At 46.2% G+C, this 21,352-nt stretch overlaps 8 protein-coding genes and 1 non-coding gene across 9 annotated transcripts; 3 read left to right on the top strand and 6 right to left on the bottom strand.

Moving 5' to 3' along the window:
- The first annotated feature begins 65 nt into the window (after positions 1–65).
- Positions 66–1,427, top strand: C8R40DRAFT_583594 (uncharacterized protein). Its single transcript, XM_046235523.1, has 3 exons — positions 66–529; positions 617–1,243; positions 1,300–1,427. The coding sequence occupies exons 1-2, from the start codon at positions 153–155 to the stop codon at positions 1,230–1,232; spliced, it is 993 nt and encodes a 330-aa protein (XP_046090293.1). The 5' UTR covers positions 66–152; the 3' UTR covers positions 1,233–1,243; positions 1,300–1,427.
- Positions 1,428–1,793: 366 nt separating this feature from the next.
- Positions 1,794–1,865, top strand: C8R40DRAFT_t47. Its single transcript has one exon. It is a non-coding gene; the product is annotated as a tRNA-Trp (tRNA).
- A 120-nt stretch (positions 1,866–1,985) lies between these two features.
- On the bottom strand, positions 1,986–3,545 carry C8R40DRAFT_583461 (S-adenosyl-L-methionine-dependent methyltransferase). The gene is made up of 5 exons (XM_046235522.1): positions 3,128–3,545; positions 2,985–3,071; positions 2,844–2,929; positions 2,577–2,790; positions 1,986–2,508 (listed from the first exon to the last, which is right to left on the bottom strand). Exons 1-5 carry the CDS (start codon positions 3,450–3,452, stop codon positions 2,168–2,170), a joined length of 1,053 nt encoding a protein of 350 aa, XP_046090292.1. The 5' UTR covers positions 3,453–3,545; the 3' UTR covers positions 1,986–2,167.
- A 1-nt stretch (position 3,546) lies between these two features.
- C8R40DRAFT_583735 (uncharacterized protein) lies at positions 3,547–4,549 on the bottom strand. The gene is made up of 3 exons (XM_046235524.1): positions 4,479–4,549; positions 4,138–4,413; positions 3,547–4,079 (listed from the first exon to the last, which is right to left on the bottom strand). Exons 2-3 carry the CDS (start codon positions 4,298–4,300, stop codon positions 3,700–3,702), a joined length of 543 nt encoding a protein of 180 aa, XP_046090291.1. The 5' UTR covers positions 4,301–4,413; positions 4,479–4,549; the 3' UTR covers positions 3,547–3,699.
- Positions 4,550–6,269: 1,720 nt separating this feature from the next.
- Positions 6,270–8,228, top strand: C8R40DRAFT_582983 (uncharacterized protein). The gene is made up of 4 exons (XM_046235519.1): position 6,270; positions 6,326–6,468; positions 6,534–7,772; positions 7,835–8,228. The coding sequence occupies exons 2-4, from the start codon at positions 6,460–6,462 to the stop codon at positions 7,979–7,981; spliced, it is 1,395 nt and encodes a 464-aa protein (XP_046090290.1). The 5' UTR covers position 6,270; positions 6,326–6,459; the 3' UTR covers positions 7,982–8,228.
- Positions 8,229–8,683: 455 nt separating this feature from the next.
- On the bottom strand, positions 8,684–11,938 carry C8R40DRAFT_582096 (MFS general substrate transporter). The gene is made up of 21 exons (XM_046235516.1): positions 11,604–11,938; positions 11,457–11,549; positions 11,339–11,363; positions 11,252–11,280; positions 11,183–11,191; positions 11,030–11,101; positions 10,935–10,968; positions 10,786–10,879; positions 10,639–10,733; positions 10,537–10,581; positions 10,429–10,477; positions 10,142–10,372; positions 9,925–10,071; positions 9,796–9,860; positions 9,652–9,735; positions 9,504–9,576; positions 9,336–9,385; positions 9,259–9,272; positions 9,178–9,207; positions 9,066–9,112; positions 8,684–9,000 (listed from the first exon to the last, which is right to left on the bottom strand). Exons 1-21 carry the CDS (start codon positions 11,693–11,695, stop codon positions 8,858–8,860), a joined length of 1,521 nt encoding a protein of 506 aa, XP_046090289.1. The 5' UTR covers positions 11,696–11,938; the 3' UTR covers positions 8,684–8,857.
- A 1,177-nt stretch (positions 11,939–13,115) lies between these two features.
- C8R40DRAFT_1245396 (uncharacterized protein) lies at positions 13,116–17,848 on the bottom strand. The gene is made up of 15 exons (XM_046233621.1): positions 17,687–17,848; positions 17,295–17,636; positions 16,217–17,213; positions 15,167–16,162; positions 15,059–15,109; positions 14,971–14,992; positions 14,803–14,910; positions 14,578–14,728; positions 14,441–14,515; positions 14,345–14,385; positions 14,004–14,289; positions 13,896–13,954; positions 13,707–13,837; positions 13,458–13,635; positions 13,116–13,409 (listed from the first exon to the last, which is right to left on the bottom strand). The coding sequence occupies exons 2-15, from the start codon at positions 17,595–17,597 to the stop codon at positions 13,223–13,225; spliced, it is 3,585 nt and encodes a 1,194-aa protein (XP_046090288.1). The 5' UTR covers positions 17,598–17,636; positions 17,687–17,848; the 3' UTR covers positions 13,116–13,222.
- Positions 17,849–17,890: 42 nt separating this feature from the next.
- C8R40DRAFT_1085312 (uncharacterized protein) lies at positions 17,891–19,088 on the bottom strand. The gene is made up of 2 exons (XM_046227320.1): positions 18,747–19,088; positions 17,891–18,686 (listed from the first exon to the last, which is right to left on the bottom strand). Exons 1-2 carry the CDS (start codon positions 18,937–18,939, stop codon positions 18,118–18,120), a joined length of 762 nt encoding a protein of 253 aa, XP_046090287.1. The 5' UTR covers positions 18,940–19,088; the 3' UTR covers positions 17,891–18,117.
- An 817-nt stretch (positions 19,089–19,905) lies between these two features.
- Positions 19,906–20,581, bottom strand: C8R40DRAFT_1066311 (uncharacterized protein; the record flags this gene model as incomplete). Its single annotated transcript, XM_046225764.1, has 2 exons — positions 19,906–20,345; positions 20,416–20,581. 2 exons carry the CDS (start codon positions 20,579–20,581, stop codon positions 19,906–19,908), a joined length of 606 nt encoding a protein of 201 aa, XP_046090286.1.
- Between the last annotated feature and the right edge of the window lie 771 nt (positions 20,582–21,352).

Genomic DNA, 21,352 nt, shown 5'->3' with positions numbered 1-21,352 from the left:
GGGCTTCCTGATGAATGACGATTGACGTACTACTATGCAATGACATATATAGTACCTATCAGGCGACCTTCCTCGAGGCGTTCACTCGAAAACAAAAAAAAAACATTACATATAGGAAATATTGACCCATCAAGTACTCCTCCCGAACTCCCATGTTCTCGACGCGCACTCCACTGCTTCCACTTCTATACTTTCTATCCTGTTGGAGGTTCCGAAAGTTACCAGCGTTATCCTTTTTTGTGGGGTCGATGATAATACAGCTCTGCGGATCTTCGACAACCCGCCTAATCGCTGAACCCGAAGCGTCGTCCGTTAAACACATGATATCCACACCCTTCCCAAGCACAAATGTTCGACAAATGTATCCTACGCAAACTATGCTAGCTTCATTAATAGCGTCTCCATCGAATGACTCGAATACCGATAGCGACACTCATACTGAAAATCCAGACTCTAACCTAACAGACCCCGGTGCCACCCTACCTCATCCATCAAGGGTCACTGTGGCTTTCCTCATACTAGGAGTGGGGTCAGTCGCTTTTATTCATACATGCTGTGTCCTGTGCTCCTAAAATCTTTTATACCGTTTTCTTCCACTGCGTATTTATATATACAGCTTATGCCTATTTTCAATCTACTTCCTCATCACCCACCACCCTCCATCCCATGTAATAAATAAACACGTCAGACCAACCATCTCCCACATCTCCGATCGTCTCCCCAACTCCCTCGTTTTTCTCTTCCATCGTCTCGCCGTGCTGGGAAACCGGCTCAGCGCACATTTCCCCGGAATAAGTGGACAGAAACTAATACTATCAGCTACCATCTTCGGACCTTTCAATTCCAAATTTCATCGTAACCGCCGTCGCCGACGGCGAGGAGGTCCTGGTCCTTCCCCTAGTCCTCTCAGTCCTCTCATTCCTTCGAGTCTTTCAAGCCCTTCGAGTTCAAATTCTTTCCGCGTAGGTGAAGGCCGATTAGTACAATGGGCGCAAGAGGATATGGGGGTACTACCTGATATAGAGTCAGGGGAGTCAAGACCGGGGGAGTTTGAAGCAGCTGTAGATTTTATGGTTAATGCTGAGGATCCTGCGGAATCTGAGGAGCTGGTGGATGAATATATCCCGTTGAGTGTGGGTATGGGATGGAAAAGTCGATTTGGGCTTGGAGGGCCAAGGTCGGCTGGGGGGATGGTGCTGCCGGTGCGGAATTACGGGTCAGCAACGAGGTGATAGACCAGCAGGTGTGTGACATCCACTCGAGTTTGAAAATAGTAAATAAGCTGTTTCCTCACCAAAGACAAGTTTTATTTTCTCGAATTATTGTATGTGTTTTGGCACATCCGTAGATGAAGTTTTACAATGCTACAGTCTTTGCTATGGATAGACTTCCTCCTTTCTCTTCGCCCACCTTCGCCGCTCGTCCCCTCTGCCATTGAAAGATACCTTCTCGAACACGGCGGCTCTACATTACCCAAAGATACACGTGGAACGTGGACTGTGGTCATTCGTACCTACAACCTGATTCAATCGCTGTATTCCATGGAAACAGGCTCCAACAAGCAAGATGAAACCAGTGACAGAGGAAGATGATAGCGAGGATAGCACTTTTTGGGAGCCTGATAACAAAAACCTGTTCACAGTTTTTGTCCCGCGCTCTCCCTTAGTCTACCAATATACATTTTCTCTATGGGAAGCACTTGAGTATTCGTTGTATTCAAGCTATTCTTTCCTGCGGGACTCCCTCGTCTTCAACAATGAGCTTGTTTACAACGTTGATCATAATTGGGAAAAGATCCCTTAGCTCAGCGGTAGAGCGTGAGATTCCAGTCCTCAAGGTCGTCCGTTCAATCCGGGCAGGGATCAAACAAGTCACTTTTGTTCCAAGTTCTGTTGACGTTCCACAATTGCTTCTCTCTGAGTATAGACGGTGAAGTCACGCAATTGCACTTCCTTGTCTTTTGCCCGGTAGATAGTGTGATTACTCCCTTTCAGCAGCTTTCCGTCACGTTTTAGCTTGTGGACAGTACATTTAGCATCGTATCTAGGATCCGGATTCCGAAAAGCCATCGCTGTGTTTATTGCTGCTTCTCACGCAAGGGCAGACTGATATACATAGGTAGTGAGTGAGGGATTATTTGAGTAGAAAACTTTACTGATGAAACAAACTATAACTTCTTTGCAAGCACCATAGCCACCGGCCACTCCACAATCAGCTCATCTTCTCCTCTCACTCTTACCTCCCCCGCTTGCTCCTCCAACTCCTTATTTTCCCTCTCTTCCTTCTCTGCCCCCTCCATAAGTTCTGCCCACGTCCTTTCCGCTATCGTCTTCCCTCCGTGTTTCAGTGCATCATCGGGATGTTTTTCGAGATAGTTATGTAGCGAGCTGAATGTATGAAAATACCCAAGAAGACCATTCCACGTTGATTGAGAGCGGAGAATTATCGGGAGAGTAATTGGTGCGTTTGGAGATGGAGAGGTGGTTGGGGAAGTATCATGGTATGGACCTGGCATTAATTAGGATGATAATTGGGTCAACCAAGAAGATCGATCTGTACTACAGAATGGAATGTACCAGAGAAATACACTCGGTCGGTGTCAGTCAGTGTCACTGACTCTCCAAGAACTTTTTTGGGCTCAGGTACATCCACGAGATGGCGTTCAAGTATAGTTCGGCCAGGTCTTTCCCAGTAAGGGCCCAAAGAAGTGTCTGGGTTTTTGCCTTGGAGGTAGTGTGTAATCAGCGGTGTTAAAGAAGGGTATTTAGGAAGGCGAAATTCCGAGTAGGTCTGAATGTGAGAGTGAGTGAGTACCACAAATCATTGGACATCGGAAGACACACCCAGAAGGCAACGGTTCCGCCGGGACGTAGTACACGAGCAATTTCCGGCCATTGTTTGTTCCAATCAAACCAATGGGCAGCTTGTGCTGTATGAATCGAGCTTTATTTTATAAACGCTCTATGGTACACGAGAATGCTCACCAGAGATGACCAAATCAACACTCTCATTCTCCAAGAAATCAAGCTTCTCGGCTGAAGATTGAACGAAGGAGAATTGTGATGTTTTCTCTGCCACATAAGATCAGAGACTATATGAAGGAGAGACTGAATGTACGTGCACATACCACTGCCAAGAGCTTTCTCAATCTGTTCCCTTGCCTTCTGTACCATTCCCTTACTCGGCTCCACACCAATTACTGTTTTGAACGGACTTAGCTCCGTCGTCGCCTGGCCCGTTCCACAGCCCAAGTCTATAGCGGTGTTCCATCGAGGGCGAAGCGTTGATGATTGTGGTCCTTGATTCGTGGTGGAAGCAGAGGAATTTCCAGGGAATGCCGCAGCGCCTTTTTCGTGATAATTGAAGATCAATTGAAATAGAGCTTTGGGATATGTTGGTCTAGATGCAGCGTAGACTGCTGCATCGAAGGAGGATTTCGCAAAAGTGGACATGATTTATGTACAGAAAATGATGACGGAAGCGGGGAAGGTAGGGCGCTAATTTGGCTTCAACCGAGTCGAAGTCTGATTCCTTTGCGAACTCAATTTGTACCAGACTCAAGAGAGATATAGGGTTCAGATCGGGAGCTCACATCTGTTGTCGGATAGATCAGTGCTATTCGATAAACCATGGCTATGTATATATCCCTTGTGTCAACAAATATCAAGCCCCATCCAACGTTCTCAACTTGACCTCCCACTACTGCACTTTCTTTTCTACTTCTTTCGCCCAACGTTGCATATCAACCAGCAAATCACTCTTTTGTGATTTAGTTAACCCCTTATCGTACCGATTTTTCATGATATCCAGTGCTTCCAAGACCCACTCAACACCGTCGATATTTGAGGCCTCGGTTTTTGCCTTGACCTCGTTCTGAGCTTCGGCGGAGATGTCGATTTCAATACCCCGTATTTTTAGTGTAGGGTAGTCCACATTCAACTTTTCAAGAGCAACTTTGCCATTGCGTTTGGTTAACAGGGAGACGCCTTGGACTCCTTGGTGTCCAAAAACCAGACCTACTGTCGCGGGTTCATTCTTCGAACTAATGGCATACAAAAAGCTAGCCGAGGAAGTTCTGCCTGTTAAGATAAATCGCTCAGACTTGGAAGAGTCTCTTGAGCTCGAAGAGAACCTTACCGACAGCTTGAGGAAGTTTCGGAGGAGAAATCAATGCCGCCAAGATACCTTTTGGAGCACCCGCCCTGCCAATAATTAGAGGCGAGGCGGACACCATTACGGGATAGGTAACAAGAAGGATACATGTGGCAAGAAGTATAGGGAATGATACGATGAGTCGCATGTTGTATAATGCCGGAAAGTTTTTCGAAGAGTTGTGGTACGACGGGGAACAGGTACGTCTATAGGGTGAAAACGGAATTCGAGCAGACGAGATTCGCGTTTGAACGATTTTTGCTGATCAAGAAAAAAAACCGATAATGAGGATCCATGTAACTGCCAGAAAATGACGTCGCACTCACTCAGGCTAGTACGCGTCGAAATACTTTGACGGAGGTGGGTTCGACCAGCGAATCCGACGAGTTATGTCACTAGAACTAGAACAGGCATTTCAGCATCAATCGGACTCTGTGAGTGCGCGGAGAACTCGCAAGAGCGAGTAAAGGCCAAGATGGGCCAGAGCACGAGAAACACATCCAAACGCACAAAAAGGAATTGGGGGAAGGACCTACCGACCAGCGAAATGGACGCTGTTAACGTCGAAATTACCAAGTCTTTTATACACTACCAGGGCTATGTAAAGGTCGGTCAAGGCTATGCTAAAATTTCGTTCAACACCAATTTGGATCCGCCTCACGGCTGGGAATTACATACGTATTTTTTCCCTTTCCCCTGAACCCGGGATGACAACGAGAGACATTGAAAAGACTTGAACAGTTGGGTGCTATCGATTAAGATATGGACACCTCCACTAAACTGGAGATGAGAGGAATATTCGGCAGAGCCTGCTTGAGGCGGTGAAATAACAGACTTGGAACGATATATGTACAATAATATAAGAGTATAGGACCGTCGGAGGATGCGTGCGACCATAGCTTTGACCGGCGTGGGAGAATGCGTGAATTTGTCAGGCCTCAAGCTCATCCTCACGATCCGTTCGTCTCCATGTCCTACATCACCCAAAGTCATTCGAAACACTCGGGAAACTCGGGAAAAACGTTGGAGGTTATAGTGTACAGTATATTGGGAATAATGAGCTCCCCCGGATAATGTTTTCGCACAATAAGATCTGTCCTGGAAGCGATAATCCGCGCCCAGACCGCACTATGCACTCGGGTGAGGGGATAATAGGAGATGATCATGCCGTACATTCTGTGCGTACAGTCGCGGTGGGCTTCTGCTCTCTGGACCTGTGTATCCTTGACATTGACTGTTGCGTAGTGTAACTTTCGAAATCCTTCGAGGACTGTCCAACTTCATGTGCAGTATGATCGTCTCAAGTTAATGACAGAACTCGGACCTTTCGACGCCGCTTGACACTCAGGTCGAAGATTCGAGTTTAGGATCAGAGTTATAATAAGGATGAAAAAGAAAGAGTCGCTCGCAGAGTCACTTATCGTCTAGGATTTGTGCTGCAATTTGGAAAGCTACGATATTGGTCACTCGGTAGCTGTCATCGGGATGCCTTCTCTTTATATCCAGTCGCTCTCAGATATCAGCTCTCTCCTAGCTCCTTCATCCACACAACAATTCATTCACATTTATCCGGCATCGCAGTTACATCTTAGCAGTTCCTTTTCCTTAAACCGTAGAGACCAGCGGATTCACCAAACCCAGCTTTGGGTAGTCTGCCACGCGTATGGGACGAACGTCGTCCGGCTCGGCATATGCATAAGACCCTCCGAGTCTATGTTACATATATCATGACCGTGAACCTCTGCCGTTTGTTTTTGGATCTCATTCACATCTACCGCAGACCACAGTTTGTCACAAAAATCTTCGTGCAAGTTCGTCCATTCCCTCTTCTTCGGTTCGTCAAAAGTCAACTACCACCTCCAATGCAACTGGATCTCCTCGCTAATCAACAATGGAGCACCTCAGTCAGAATACTATCGCGGTGTGGTCCAGAGAGGCATAGTAGATCTACCTGTGTCTGCCCCAAAAAACCAGGTAAATAAATGGCCAGATCCACCAATTCAACGAATATCTTCGTTAATGTCGGTAGGGCAGGAACGGAATCTTCATGTGCGCTCGCCGTTTCATTCATTTAGGCGTCATCAGGATATCAACTGCCTGAATCTACATCTTCCACCTGTGAGATTTCTTTTCTTAGCTCTATTTCACTTTCAAAATTAATGGTCGCGCGTAGTGGCGTCACGGTGCATGACATGACAATCAGCTACAAATACACCAGTAAGTATTTATTCTGTTTCCTTTGTTCTTTGTTCTTACAACCCTTCTTACACCAGTATCATCTGCCCGTTAGATTCAATATTTCTCATCATGTCGCAGGTATGCTGTGCTCGTCTTTCCTTGCATTTCGCTGACCCTCATCTAAGAACGACTCGTTGCTCGAGCCTTTGTTCTTTCTAACAGAAGACGAAAAGACAATCCTGAGTGGCATTCGCGGCCGCTCCCTAGTCGAGCTTGAACGATCTATCGCGATGTCTCCCACAAATGCTTTGGACGTCTGGAGAAGTTTTTGGCCTGAAGTAGTCGGCATCCTGACGAAGATTAAGTTGGCCGTCAAGCTTGACGATGAAAGAATTGCTTCGATCTCCTTTCAGAATCATCTGGACGATACAGTGCTCCCTGTCTGGACTTACATCGACACCATGCTGATGATGGTGCCTGTGAGTGAGAGCGGGGACATCTCGCCCCTACTGGCTACTACGCCGGACTTTTTATCGCATCTCGCTCATGCGTGTCTTGCCACGATCGTTCCAGTGGCCACTCCCCAGAATCCCTCTTCCGAGTCTCTCCTGTCGACTATGGAGGCGTTCACTCGAATTGGCCGTGTGACAAATCGGCTATATCTCGATCTCATCGAGACGGAGAACGATGTCGAAGCTGAGAATCTTCTCAAAAGCTTCATCTCTATATCTCCCCCTACCGACAGCGCACGACACGTCACTGCTCTGTGTCTTGTTCGCGCGATGCACGAGGTCGCATATGCCAGGAGCACTCCCACGGAGAACTTCGATCCGTCCATCCTCGAATTCGTTATGTTTATCTTCGAGCGACTCGCAGCCTACGACAACGATGTCTATCGCGCCTCTTTGAAGAACGGGTCTATCGCCGTCATTAGTCGCGTCACGGCGTTCTTGACGTCCCAAACCCAACGGTTTGCGTCGGACCTTTTCGCCTTTAAAGCAAGAATTTTTGCCCTTCGCGAATGCCTGCTCTACTTCTGCGTCTGTTTTCAAGAAAGCCACCATTGGGTTAACAAGGCGTTGGAAGAAGATATCCTCCTTTCGTTTGTTCTATGCTTCTCCTTGATCAAGAAGTGCGATTCTTTCTCTCCAAAAATCGGTAGCATCTTGGAGGAACCCCTCATCCTTATTCTCCAGATCTTGTGGTGCTACACAAAATGCTATCTATCCGTAGAGACCCACATCGAGAAAGAAGTGGATCGTGTCGACGATCTAAATATGATTGAAGAAGACGAAGGGCTTTGGGCTGCTTGGGCTCCGAAGGCGCATGAGATGTGGTGTGTGCTTGCTGTCGAGGCAAATGAAAGGACAACCAGAGGGCTCTCCGATACCTTCTGGGACCCCAAAAGACCGCATTCGGCATCGGCTTGTGCATATAAGCAGGTAAGAGTTTCAATGTTGTTTAACACTCGAATTGTTCAAACCGAGCATTTTTGGTGTAACAGTGTCGTGCCCTTTCGGTCAAAACCCCTAAAGCATGTTCATCTTGCCGTGTACCTTCGTATTGTTCAAAAGGTTGTCAACGCTCAGATTGGAAATCCGGGCATAGAGACATGTGCAAGAAAATTTGTTCAGAACGACAAGGTGATTAGGTTTAACTTCCGTGATGATGAATCGCGAATCTCATCCCATGTACTATGCGTATCAAGATGGCTTTCCTGGTCCAATTCCAAGCCTCGACAAGGCGTATGCTGCATTCACTATGAAGATTATCCAAGTCATGAATACTAAACTTGTAATCGAAAAGTTGGCGGAATACCTACAGAATCATCCCGAAACTCGCTCCTCTCAACAGATGCACGCTACACTCAACTATCGAACATTTCCACCCGAGGTCACAGTCGAGCCGTACTCACCGCAAGCATTCCCTTGCAAAGACCCCACAGCGAACTATATCTGTACAGTCCTGGTGTTCGGGACCGCGTGTCAATATACGAGGTCCATGCCTTGGACTTGGAGGAATCTTGTTGATGGAGAGTTCGAGGGAAGCAAGTTCTTCGTTTGATTGGCAGCCTGGGGGTCAAATGAGTATACCAATTATGTAAAGTCGAACATCTTAAATCAATGCTCTGTAAACTAATGTTGTACGCTCTAAACATCGATGCAGAATCTGTGGTCATGTCCTAGGAGAATGGCGTCGGACAATGAAAAAACCTGATCACATTGTTGAGGCTCGGTATATTGAACAAAAACATGGTGTTCCACTAGCTTATAGAGTAGGTCCATGTCATCTAGCATCTTTATCTTGGCTCATACGAGCATCGGGCTTGCATCCCAGCAACCCAAAGAATCCTTCAATCTTTCCTGCTACGGTATCTTGACTTATCGACTCAGAGGGTTCCGTGGGCAACTCTCGATCTACTGAATTCTTTCGAGACACAATCGCAAAAAGTCATCTTCAATCATCCCTAGGTTTAAATCCCTCCTTGGCTTACGGAGTAAAACCAGTTCAGTGACTCCGAATCTGTCTAACCTATTAACAACTCGGTTCCTTCATAGGGTAACCCCTCAACACGGGCTCCATTGTCAGGAGTGCTTTGTGACTTCTCAAGGATCCTTTGCCGATGAGCATCTCTTCGTTGGAGAAGATACGTCAAGAATGCGAAGAACACTGTTATGGAAAGTGACAGACATTAAGTTGAATTGAAAGAGTGAAAGACAAATGTCAGATCTCACTCATTCCGAAATTGATGCCAGCAGTGGCAATGTTTCCTTTGAGTACTCTATGCGCATTGAATGTACGAGTCAGTAGGCGGTCACATCGGATTTAGGATGTAAGTGCACTTACCGGGGTTGTTCTACCTGTGGAAATAGAACACTGAAATCGCCGATTGGCCAATGAACGAGACGGGTACTTTCTAGTGCTCACATTGGGAGCCAAGCCTGAAGAGATCATAGTTTACTCGTTAAGCATAAGTAAGAAGTAAGTATCATAATGTTCCTCACCTGCATAACATAAGCCCACATGTTACAAGATGCGACGACGAAAGATCGTTCTGAAAATATGAGAGATAGATCTTTCAGTATGTAGAGGAGAATGCAGAGCGCGAGAGAGAAATGAGTAGGAGAAAATCACAAAAGAGCTACTGCTTGATCAACGTTCAGTGAACTCACTTTCACTGTCTGCCCCTGTCAATTCATTAGCCCAAGCTAGTATAAGGCCTGACATTCCCGCGGGTACCGTTGTCTACGAGGATTCAAACGAAAGGAGGTGAGGGATTCACAGCCAATTCCTTCGAATTGCAAGTCAACATGCACGTACCATGTAGTATAATGCCCATCTTCTGGCAATGTGTGTATACAAAGGCGTTACTGCAAGCAGAATGCAGATTATCATACTCCATGTCTATATCATAAGATCAGATTAACATTGGAGAAAACCAGAGAGAACTAGAGAAATACTGACTCCAGACAAAATCATAGGAGGCCACCGCATACCGATTGCATCTGAGAACCAAGCCCAAGACAGTGCTACATTATGTTATTACATCAATTGATTGGTGTGGTCTGAAGAGGGGCAGGAGGTAGACTCAACTAGTTACGACCTGTACGACATTCTGCCCCAGAGGGTAGATGTTAATCTGTCCTACAGTGTAAACAGTCTTGGTTGGGGTATTGAAACTCTTCAACCAAAAGATCATCGAGGATGCCGGTCCCCCACCGTTGTTGAATAGTATATAAACTAAAGCAAGACAATGAGCCAAGCTATAGAACCTCCTGGACTCTTAAACCAGGTCTATAGCAGGACTTACGAGGGACGAGCGTGTAAATGTGCCACGTTGTAAAAAATCCCAGAATCTTTGCTTTCGTAAATTTCGATGGGGGTTTTCTGTTGATTTCCGCCATGCGTTTATTCGCAATCTCCAACTGTGCTTCGGTATAAAGCCATTTAGAAGGTCTGGTGTTGTTAGGAAGGTCCGGCATAATGAGGAATCCGAGTAAAGCGATAGGGATGGTGATTATGCCGTCGATGATAAATAGCCCTGTTAGGATAAACAGTATAATTTGAAGCTTTTATTCGGAAACATAATTGACTGACATTTCCAACCTGCAAGACCATGAACCTCGTTTAATCCGTTATATGCGGCCTATTGAATCGGTGTTAGTACAACGCCGCACACTGTGTAACGACTTATTATGAGCTCACTGTTTGCAGAAATCCGCTGAACATTGGTCCAATAGCACTGGCCACCTATAAGGGAAACCTCTATACTTTTGACTCCCGCTTCCACAAACAAGGTCTACACACATGAAAGATACAAGCACGTTTTCCTAGCTCGTCTGTCTTGTACCAGCTACCTATAACGTATTGCATGGCAGGGTAAAATGTCGATTCCGCTAGACCTGAGTTGAAAGGTTCGGAACGTGAAATCTCATTGACCGGAGAATACATTACCAACGAAGAAACGAATGACAACTAGGTGCGTAAAGTTCTTGGACGTGGATAACAACACTGTCAGCACACTCCATAAGACTTCCATGGCGGGTATCTGGAAATATACTGTTCATTGTAGTGGTCATGATGAGAAAGAGCGTCGAGCCTACCCATAAAGATGGCCTAATTCGGGTGATCAATAAGCTGTATATATATCAATGTTAAGTTCGGTTTATGTATTATTCCGTGTTGAACGAGTGCGCACTTGGAGGGGATTTGTCCAATAACGTATCCACAAGTCCAAGCGGTGGTGATGTAGTTTAAATCATTGCCAACCCTGAATTGCAAATGCGGATTTAGGAGATCAGAGTGATTATCTAGAGAACAGATGCAGGACTGTAAGCCAAATAAAACGCACAAATGGAGGCTGAAAAATAAATAAGTCAGTAGAGTACTAGATCATTGATATCTTGGCGGATTGACGCACTCTTCCTGCATTCCCGAGACGTAAGCATTCTTCGAATCCATGAATTAAGACATGTAGTTGGGCTGATAGATATATGTCAGCACTTACCGTGATATTTTGCTGGTCTAGATACGTATATATCATGCGGATGGGAAAGCAAAAATTCAATGGGACATGGAGAGAGGTAAGTAAGTATATAATTATGGAGAAATAAATCTCGACTTATTTGCTGAGATAGGACAGGAAGGCGTAGGTCAAGAGACATGAGTCGAGCTTGGTCAGGAACCTCCGCTCTTCAGGTGATTTGTCCCATGTATCCCTGTATGGAGTAAATCAGCCTGTAACTTGGGATAGTAAAAACAACGACTTATACCAGATATAACTGCCCCACGAACGTTTATACTTAGCTTCCGCAGAGTAAGTCGAATTGATAGAGCTCTGATCCTGATTCTTTAATGAAGACATCTCGAGTTGAACTCTCGACTTCGATGCCCCCAGTTGAAAGCAGTGGCTTACTGGCGCAAAAGTCAAGCGACCAGAAATTTGCGGAGCACTAGTATGGGTTATTTATAAACAAGGGCTAAAGATTGGCCAAGACGCAAGATGACCGTCTTGCGCCTTTTAGATGCAATTTGAAGCAATCCGTACCGCAGAAAAAATCATATAGACAATACTTATGGGGAAGTTCCGAGCCACAGGCCAACAAGCACGCACATATATATCGAGCCAAGGTAATTAAGCCAGAATAACTCAGCATAACGTTGATTATTGGGCCCAGAGAGTTTCGGTACCGTATCATCCAGCAATAGGCTTGTGCATTCTCAAAGGAAACGGCCACTGGTATCCCTAGGTGGGAGTTGGGCCTTCTAAATAGTCACGAAGTAAATAAATACCCGGGGCAAAGAAGGACGTTCGACAAACAGGGGAATCTGTACGGAATGTCATAAGAGTCCAGTTGAGAATTACTATCATGAGAAAGAGTGGTACAGGGATATCCATTTGATTCAATCTAGTCTGATGGCATCGAAGTCGTAAGATATCGTTTGATAGCGCCACAATGTTGCATGATGATGTTACTGCCCTAGAGATAAAACCAGGATGAGAAGCGCGTAATCCAAGATTCAGGATACCACAACCTACCACAACATTGCCATGCATCAAACTTCAGCGCTTCAGCGCCAAATTAACTCCCATTTGCGGCGCTAGTAGCGTGTGCGCTTCCTTCTTCCTTCTTGGCCAGCACAATACTCTGGTCCAAGATATGCGCTCAATTGATTGGAATGTATCTTTACCATTGGAGAACAATATCAGCTTAACATTTGTCGCTGCCAGCGAGGAGCGAGGACTCTCTTGGCGTTGAACTGAAGGGACTCAGTCGGACTATTAACAGTATGTATATCATATGAAAACAATCAAAGAAATGCACAACGTCGACTTTGCATGTCACGTCCTGAAAGAAGTAATCGCATCGCACTGCGCCGCCGTTGGCATTATCACATTTGGTGAAGGTGTCTTGGTGTAGATGTAGATACTTCTACAGTCACCCTGCCTCAGGGATCTTGTCTTAGAGGGTCAAGAGATAATGGAGGCTGCCTTGGGGAGTAACCGGGAAGCTTTGAGAAAGAAAGAACTTGTCTGACCTGCAGAAATATGTCGAGCCATTTCGAATTCTTACTGGGCTCAACGTCTTCTAAGTTCTCTAACATGAATGGTAATCAACAAATTCGTCGCCCTCCTCGTGCTTGACTATGTTGCCAATGTTCAGCTCAATACACGGACAAGAAGATTCAGGAATATGTAGGGCCTACCTTACGAAAATAGTAGCGTTCGCCGATCTTGCGAAAGGATGAGCCCGCCTCGGGGTATCAGAGCGGATTCTTTACATGGTCACACGAAGACGCCCGCTCTTCGAATCTATTCAGGCACTGTTCATATCGGCTTTTCTATGACCATGTAGACTACAATTGTGTTGGTTGTGCTAATGGAATAACATTACATCCTTGTACTCGTCCTGCTTCCTAACGGTACACCCTCTCTTCTTGTTGTCACCGATCCGAATCCCCCAAAGCCAATGCCCTGTATATGATACTGTTCCCCAACAATCTCCTTTGCAGCAACCATAAGCCTATCCAGTCGACTCACAATCCCGAATGCTGTGGAAACACCAACGCAAAACATCCTAATGTGGGGTCGTCAATGATAGCTGAGGGAAAATATATTTCCTTACAAGTACTGCTCATTCTCCAACGTTTCCCTCGTCAACGTTCTCGGAAGGCCATAATCTTCCTCTGCTTCTTTATGAATTACATTCAGCCCATGATATTTGAGCATGAATCTGTCGACGAGCGGGCATGGTGTGATTTGAGGGAGTGGTGAGCCTGTACGAAGTGATGTGGATATCATACCTAACGAGGGATCGCGAGGTTATGATTAGCATACATACGGTCGAAACCAGGCATAAGAGGACTGAACTCACTAATAACTGCCAAGACGTCTCCTTGAAAATTCGGGTCTGTAAACCTTGTTCGACTGAGCAGGGCGCGGGTCCATGCTGGTTCGAGATGTTCAATGACGGAAAGGAGGTGAGAGAGGGAGTACGAAATTTGCCTGTAGTGACACATAAGCAACTCGTGGAATCTCCAACACTATCACGGAACGTACATACATCTGCAAATCAAACAGTGTATGATATCGCTCCTCGGGCCATTTTCCTCTCAAGGAAATCTAGAAAACAGATTAACTAAGTGAACAAAGAAACTTGAACGCGACTTACCTCGTATTTGACATTCACCTTCCCAGTTTTCAATCTCCCCAACTTACTCCGAATTGCTATTAACCTCGCCACGATTGCGTGAGTCTCTTCGCTGTGCCCAAGCGTCTGTTTGCCGAGGTCACCATTGTTGGTGTCGTTTGTGTTGCCGCCTCCTTGGCCCAAGCTACTCGAATACGGTAATGACAGGACAGCGCAGTAAATAACACCAAGTTCTGCACATGTTGTGGCGAGGGCGGTGCGTTGGTATCTTCTAAGGGTGAATGCGGGAGGGAAAAAGGAAAATATGCTGTGGGTAGGGTTGAGGACAAAATGGTCAATTGGAGGGTCAATAAAACACTGACAACGCTGCAAAGACACCGCATGCAACTAGCAAGAATCGGCGCTAGAGAGTCATCGATATCAACCTCGATATGCTAAGAATACCAAAACCTACTCACCCAGGCCACACTCCATCCTACTCCCGGACTCGACGGCAATGCTTGGAATTGATCTTGATACGAGTATCCGATAACCTATGTAGATTAAACCAAGACCAATTAAGTTTGAATTCGGTGGGTCATTGAACAACACTCACCAAAACCGTTGTCACAAAGAAAATCAAGATCCTCATCGGAGGGCCCGGTATGTACAGTCTGATGTAAAAGAAAAACGGAAAACACACTGCGAAAATGGCTCCAAGTGCGTACGGAGACGCTTGATGCCCCTTTGTCGGCGCACATATATACCTAGGGGTCAAAGACACAAAAGTGGAGCAGGTACAGCTGAGAAAAGGCCATGATCGATGAAATCACGTACTCACCACATACATAGACCCACACCGCCGCCGAGGAAGGTACTAAAGATTCGCGTGAGGAACCCAAACGTAGTGTCCCCGCGAAATCGTGCAGATGTCAGTTGTGCCATGACACTATTGATATTAGATCAGACGGGAAGGACAACGACAGTCATGATCAGCAAAACAACACACATTCCCCACAGGAATCGATTGTCTAGAACAACATTGAGAGACAATCAGTCGATATTCAATATCTAAGAAATGAGCGAACTATACTCACCGTAAGCAAATTGCGCTGATCCAGGAATGAAGAACGGAATACACATGAGCGCTAATTTCAACGTTTTTCAGTAAAGTCAATGAGTGAATCAAGTAGGCCAACGCTTACTCGTCAGGACTCCCGCTTTCACAGCATACAAAGCGTTCCCAGTCGTCAGGCCCACTATGCGCTTGTATATCCATCTACCCATGAGTTCCCCTACGTTACTCGGAGGAAGCGCATCTGGGTCTCTTCGTTTGGGGTACGGTAATCCCATACCATACATATTATCTTCTTCATCGCCTACAACGCCATTCCCAACCCTCGTTTCGTCTGAGAGTTCGTCCAATTCAACATCTCTCCTCCTGTCACGATCGACATGCTGCACCCGATCCGGATCCTCCTCTTCCCCTTCTTCTCCTTCGGCACCAGAGCTCGCACTGCGACCGACGTTATCGTTATCCGTCCAGACACTCTTGATCCACTCCAAGAACACAGTAACACTTGCGAGATTATGGAATTTTGGTGTCCAAACACGCCGATGACGACGTTCAGGCCGGGTTTCCAAGCGAATTACGTGATCGAGGAGTTCTCCAAGCATATCGGCAAACCTCATGAGGTGGTATTGGTACACATAGCAGTTGAACAAGTATCGATGGGACGGCAGCTGATTGTACTCGTAATTCCAATGGTTCGAGTCTTCCGCACTAATAGGACTGTCCACTGGGTCAAGAGCATCTGTGTACGGTTTGACGACATTCATCCTAGCGACTGTCCTGAACCGAATCAATTCCTCCTCGAGTTTTTCACGAACAATCCGGATTTCGGACACACGTTTCTCCCATTCAAGCTGTTTCGCATTTTCTCGACGCTCGATTTGGGCAGCCGTGCTGAGTAGAGCGGAGGAGAGAATTCCCTTGGCTAACCTCCAGGACGTCCCGTCTCTCGCTGCAGCACCAGCAAACCATGATTGAAGACATGCAGTGGCGGATTGGCATTGCTCGAGAAGTGGAGTGCAAGACTCTTGCAGGAGATTGTGCGTTTGTGTTGTATGGGATTCCGTCCTGGGGTCATGCCATACATGAGCCTCTAGATCGAGATATCTCTGGCTCTCAAAAACACCGACTAGCAAGATATCAATAAGCGAGTAAATTTTGTCAGAAAGGCAAAATTACATACCAGGAGCATGTGAAGTATGCCGATTTCCATATGACGACGAAGCTCGATGGTGGAAACGGTTACTGTTATGTAAATGCGCCCGGTGAAGGAGATTACTGAGATGATGATGGTGTGGTGGCTCGCTATGTCTTTCAACGGGTGTACTAGGGCTTGTTCCTGCAGGTGTCCCGGGTCTTGTCGTCGCAGGAGTGATGGGAAACCGTTCGCGAGTAGGATCGATAAGCGTAAAGTAGATCGACATCCCGTTCGCGCGGACAGCGACACGTCTTGCAAGATCCTGCAGCGGTCGCCAGTCTCTCGGGCTGTACCGGGAGTAAACCACCTCGGACGGCAGCAATCGTGCGGCTTGCGCTAGGGGACCTAGTGCTGCTTCACTCTGAGCTACGACCCCTGCAAGAGAATCAATATGCCCTTTGAACTCTTCTACACAATCGCCACCTGGCGTTGTTCGTAGCAATGTCAGATGAATTGTTGTAGCTTTTTGTAATGGTGTGAATACCGCAGCGACTCGCTTGGTGAAATTGTTTGACAGCGATTCCGGAAAGAGGATGATAGAAGCCAAGATGGATATGATTGAGTGGAACACTAAAGGGATGAATATAGCTCGACCGAGGACGTAGTACGGGTAAGGAACCAGGACAGCCGTAGTCAGGTTGGTTATTAGGCAGATGCATGAGAAGAGGGTAGCAAAAAGATAGGGACCGGGTCCCTGATGGACACGAATGTAGAGCAATATAGCGGTTCCGATGAAGATAAAGATAGCCAGGATCGCACTAGGAGCGGTTTCGACGTATTGACCATTCGAAAAGAGTGCGATCTGAATGGGTACAGAGGTATCCAGATTGGTCCGGGCAAGATTAGCCAGAAACATGCCTAAACACGCGAATGCCCAGGTAGCAGCAACGAACAGAGAAATGAGGACCTCACGCTCTAATACTGCCAGGAACGGGTCGATTGGCGGTGAAAGAAAGGCGGCGATAAGCAGGAGGAAACTAGCCTATAAGAATGGTATAAATTTGCAGTTAAACCTCGACAGAGAAGAATGAAACTAGCCTAAAGACGATTGTCCGAGACGCACCTGGCCAATCCAAACTTGCACAGCCGGAATCACAAAAAGCACAGAAGAGATCCAGGCGGCTACTGCGCATCGGAGAGCGAGTCGAATCTTCTGCCATGACCAATTGGCTGGTACCCAGGCAAGGGACGAAGGCCATTGCCATTTGAGTTGTATCATCCGGGTTTTCCGAGGAATTTCGTGCTTTCCCGAAGTTGAGGATGTCAAAGTGCTGTTATCAATTACATTCTGATTCTCCGATTTCGAAAAATGAGTGTGGATTGCTGGAGGTCGAGGACCACGCAGTTGTTTTTCTGATTCTGGCATTTTTGGGTGAAGATTGTCAGTTGATTGGAAGGGAATGATCTATGACTCGTGTCAGCCTTTAGATATTCATCTTTAAGGCAAGCACGCACCGCAAGATTCTTGACACCCTCTGAGATGAAACCTTGGTCGTAGAGACAAACAGTCAGCACGAATCACTTGTTCAATCTCAGTATCTATTGGCTATCAGTAAAGTCCAAGTATCCATCTAGGCAACAATGTAGTATTTACCTTGAAAACCACAGCAGTAAATGAGAAATCGGGTGAATGATTCATATCAAGTTTTATAAACACAACATACATATGACGTACAAAAATTCTCAGAAACGGCGAACAACGGTGGTTGTGCTGATTCCGCCACAATTAATACATATATTCATACCCGTAAAAAAAATACGTCTATTTCATATTTATTTAGAAAACCAATAGTGCTGCCACTGACCCACATCAGTCGAGGGAGGCCCCCAGAACCCCGCCCGGCCTGACGCCCTACGCTATTTCGGGTGAGGTTTTGCAGGAGATTCTAGTCGTTGAGGGCCTGTAAAGAGCTTGGTGAAAAATAGTCCACGTCCATTTCAGTAGGGCTTTCGACAATGGCATGATGCACAGGACTATTGACAGCTGTGACAGGCCTCATAATCTTCTTGCCACAACTCGAAGCAATCCCCAATTCTCCCTCTTTGGAAGCAATCCAATACCTAGCGTCCTCCTCCTCCTTCTCCGACAAGCCTACTTCCGTCCCCTTTGCCTGTGAAGCCTTCGTTAGGTATTCCAGCGCTTCCATCATCCAGGTGCATCCATGGCTCCCTTGGGTTACCCTCTCCAAGTCCGTGAGAGTGGCCCGATCTTTGGCATCGATTTGTTTTGAATTCTGAGGAAGTCGAATGTCGACAGAAATGCCCAAGTCTTTTATTTTATGGGTCATGGAACGCGGAGGGACTTTGTAGAAAACTTTATCCCCTTCCTTTATGAAGGAATGACGGCCTTTGAAGACAAGTGCGTATAGTGCTGCAGAAGATGATGACTGAGAGGACAATTTGGAAAAAAGGTTGTCCGATTTGGGGATAATAACGAAGCCAGCAGATGAACGATCTGGGGGAACTCATGATTAGCCTCGGGAAGTTGCCAGATACAAGATTATAAGACACTTTCCACGTCGTTCGAGCCCACTGATGGCATTGTCATCACCAGAATCGTGAGCTTCAGAGGTAGAAGTGATCATTCGAGTCGATGGGTATCCCGACCGCGGAGAGAACCTCCCAAAATCCACAGGCAAAGCAAGCACCTCGAGACAGCCAACGAGGACAATGCATGCGATGAAGAGTTTGCGGAATGACATGTTCATACGAAGAAGGTGAACGCTGCAAGACGGTAATGCACGGGAAGAGAAAAATTTCGAGAGTTGAGGGAATGGATCCAGAAGTTCAATAGAGCGGAATTCTCGCGTTCAGAAAGCGTCGGAGGTGGTAGAGTGAAATTTTTGTGGTAGCAAACTGCTGTCGATGACTCGTTGTCAGCTATGATTAATTCAACGCGACGATTCCGGGTTGTTCACTCACCAGCGTGTTGAAATTATGAAGAATAACCTGGGGAAATTTTCGACCAGCGAATTTGACCAAGCACGAATTGTGATCTACTGAGGACACAACATGGAGAATCATAAATAAGACCTCAAAAAGGACAGACAGAGACAACATGACTTACCGAACCAGCGTTGACGTTTGGTGTTGGAGGGAATTTGGAAAACAGCAGCGGGGATAGCCTTATATGATATTCTATAAAGTCAACAATTAAAAATGTATCCAAACAATAATCCAATGTTGTGTTGTTCGCCGACGGAAGGAAGAAAGTGTTATGTACTGTGATTGTGGGGTACCGGTCCTGGCGCTTGCCGGGGTAAACAGGGGTTCGCACAGTTGCAGCAGACTCTAGCAGACTCTGCAGTTTTTAACAGGGATAAAACAGGAAAGGACTAAGCACAGGGAGATGTACATACAAGGCAGGAGACTTGTGAAGAATTTCAGACTCAGAGGGGCCTGAGGTCCAATAGTAGTGTCATAAGATGGTAATCAATGATCATGATGATAATCTGCTCCTGATCTGCTCTTTTGATGGTGACGCCTGCTAGTGCCACTCTTCGACCCTCAAGGATGGGGTTTTATTCAGGTAATGTTTCCACAATCCGGTCTTCCTTCGCTTGAAACAGGTCATAATTATGGTGCCAAGTCATTCAGTACTGCAAATGACATTCCCCCAGTGCATGCTGAGGAGTGCTGAAGGCGTAAATTGTGACATACATAAACCTTTGAAGCTAATTCCTACTACAATTCGAAGATATTCCTAACATCCTCTCTTTGGACATAATTAAATTTATAGCATTCTCCGCCTCCGCCTCCGATAAGCCTACTTCCGATCCCTTTGTTTGTGCTACCTGCGTTAGGAAATCCACCGCTTTGATGAGCCAGGTGCAACCATCGGCCCCTCGGGTCACTCTCTCCAGTATATCTGCAATTTCTCCCGGATTTTCAGGAATCATAATATGCAACTTAATACCCGAGTTGGTTATTTGATGGATAGCGGCACGCGGAAGGCTTTTGTAGAAAACTTTGTCCCCTTCCTTTATAAAGGAAACACGGCCTTTGAGGATAAGTACGTAGAGTGCTTCCTGAGAAGTCTGTGGCGAGGACAATTTGGCAAACCATGCGTCCGATTTTGGTATAATGACGAAACTAACAGATATAGACTCAAGCTCTGAGTGAACGCAGTTTGATATCAGTTAGCCCTAAGAAACTCTCTGATAACACGGTTATGATATGCTTACCATCGACACGTCGTTCAAGTCCACTGACATCAGACGTAGGGGTAACTAGTGGAGTTGTCGAGGGTCCCGACCGCAGAGAGTATTTGGCTATATCCACAGGCGAAGCAAGAACTCCGAGACAGCTTGCGAGGATGATGCCTGCGATGAACATTTTGCGGAAAAACATGATGAAAGGTGTGTGTATAGGAAGAAGAGTTGCTGAGAAGAGGGCTTAGAACCCGAAAGAAATTGTCCAAAGCTGAGAAGAGCGTGCCGGTTTGGAACAGAAGTCGAATGGGGGACTCGGAGGGGTTTTGAAGGTGAACAGAATGAAATCGTGTGCTATCAATGAATCATTGTGAGCGATGGTTTTTAACCCTCCAAACTTGAATGCGACCGTGACGGTCCGTTCACTCACCAACGCGTTGAATAACTTGGAAAATTTTCGACCAGCGAATTTGACTAAGTACTTTTAATACTCTAAAGACATTAAATGAAGAACCACGAACAGTGATTAGCCCAGACGTCGAAAAGGACAGAAAGAAGAATGGAAAAAGGTTCAAATATATCCAAATCACATCGAGTATCCGCGGAGTAGTCAGTGGCTGCTACTTTTGAAGACCAAAATAGATAGACAGGGATATATACAAACACGACTCACTAAACGTTAATTAGCGTTGAAGTTTGAAGGGAGAATGGAGGCACCCAATATTTACAGCCTATTTGTGCGATTAGCCCAATCAGATCAGCCAAACGAAACGATTCTTGCTTCCATGTGGACGCGCTATATCTTGTATCAAACTTGTAAGTAGGGCCAACAAAGAAGTGGAGGTTACATATTTGTCGGCATTGATCGTCGTGAGCTGTTTTTTCCTCCGGAGATACAACCATCTGATTGAAGCAGATTGGCGAAAAAAACTCGTCGTCATCCTTCAGTTTTCGGAATTGTTGCAGGTTG

Source organism: Lentinula edodes (genome assembly GCF_021015755.1).
Source record: "Lentinula edodes strain Le(Bin) 0899 ss11 chromosome Unknown C8R40scaffold_4, whole genome shotgun sequence".
NCBI lineage: Eukaryota > Fungi > Basidiomycota > Agaricomycetes > Agaricales > Omphalotaceae > Lentinula > Lentinula edodes.
The sequence above is the reverse complement of the archived record's forward strand: the minus strand, read 5'-3'. Positions and strand labels throughout refer to the sequence as shown.

Coding starts and splice junctions, on each gene's coding strand:
- C8R40DRAFT_583735 (XM_046235524.1), bottom strand. CDS start 4,300: ATGCGACTCATCGTATCATTCCCTATACTTCTTGCCACATGTATCCTT. Junction 4,080..4,137: donor GAAACTTCCTCAAGCTGTCG/GTAAGGTTCTCT, acceptor TTATCTTAACAG/GCAGAACTTCCTCGGCTAGC.
- C8R40DRAFT_583461 (XM_046235522.1), bottom strand. CDS start 3,452: ATGTCCACTTTTGCGAAATCCTCCTTCGATGCAGCAGTCTACGCTGCA. Junction 3,072..3,127: donor TGAGAAAGCTCTTGGCAGTG/GTATGTGCACGT, acceptor CTTATGTGGCAG/AGAAAACATCACAATTCTCC. Junction 2,509..2,576: donor CGACCGAGTGTATTTCTCTG/GTACATTCCATT, acceptor AATTAATGCCAG/GTCCATACCATGATACTTCC.
- C8R40DRAFT_1245396 (XM_046233621.1), bottom strand. CDS start 17,597: ATGCCAGAATCAGAAAAACAACTGCGTGGTCCTCGACCTCCAGCAATC. Junction 13,955..14,003: donor AGGTGAATGTCAAATACGAG/GTAAGTCGCGTT, acceptor TCTGTTTTCTAG/ATTTCCTTGAGAGGAAAATG. Junction 13,838..13,895: donor ACACTGTTTGATTTGCAGAT/GTATGTACGTTC, acceptor GTGTCACTACAG/GCAAATTTCGTACTCCCTCT.
- C8R40DRAFT_582096 (XM_046235516.1), bottom strand. CDS start 11,695: ATGTCTTCATTAAAGAATCAGGATCAGAGCTCTATCAATTCGACTTAC. Junction 10,582..10,638: donor AACGTGCTTGTATCTTTCAT/GTGTGTAGACCT, acceptor TTTCCCTTATAG/GTGGCCAGTGCTATTGGACC. Junction 9,577..9,651: donor GATGGGCATTATACTACATG/GTACGTGCATGT, acceptor GAATCCTCGTAG/ACAACGGTACCCGCGGGAAT.
- C8R40DRAFT_1085312 (XM_046227320.1), bottom strand. CDS start 18,939: ATGAACATGTCATTCCGCAAACTCTTCATCGCATGCATTGTCCTCGTT. Junction 18,687..18,746: donor CAGTGGGCTCGAACGACGTG/GAAAGTGTCTTA, acceptor GAGTTCCCCCAG/ATCGTTCATCTGCTGGCTTC.
- C8R40DRAFT_582983 (XM_046235519.1), top strand. Junction 7,773..7,834: donor CGGCTTGTGCATATAAGCAG/GTAAGAGTTTCA, acceptor TTGGTGTAACAG/TGTCGTGCCCTTTCGGTCAA.
- C8R40DRAFT_583594 (XM_046235523.1), top strand. CDS start 153: ATGTTCTCGACGCGCACTCCACTGCTTCCACTTCTATACTTTCTATCC. Junction 530..616: donor TTCCTCATACTAGGAGTGGG/GTCAGTCGCTTT, acceptor TTATATATACAG/CTTATGCCTATTTTCAATCT.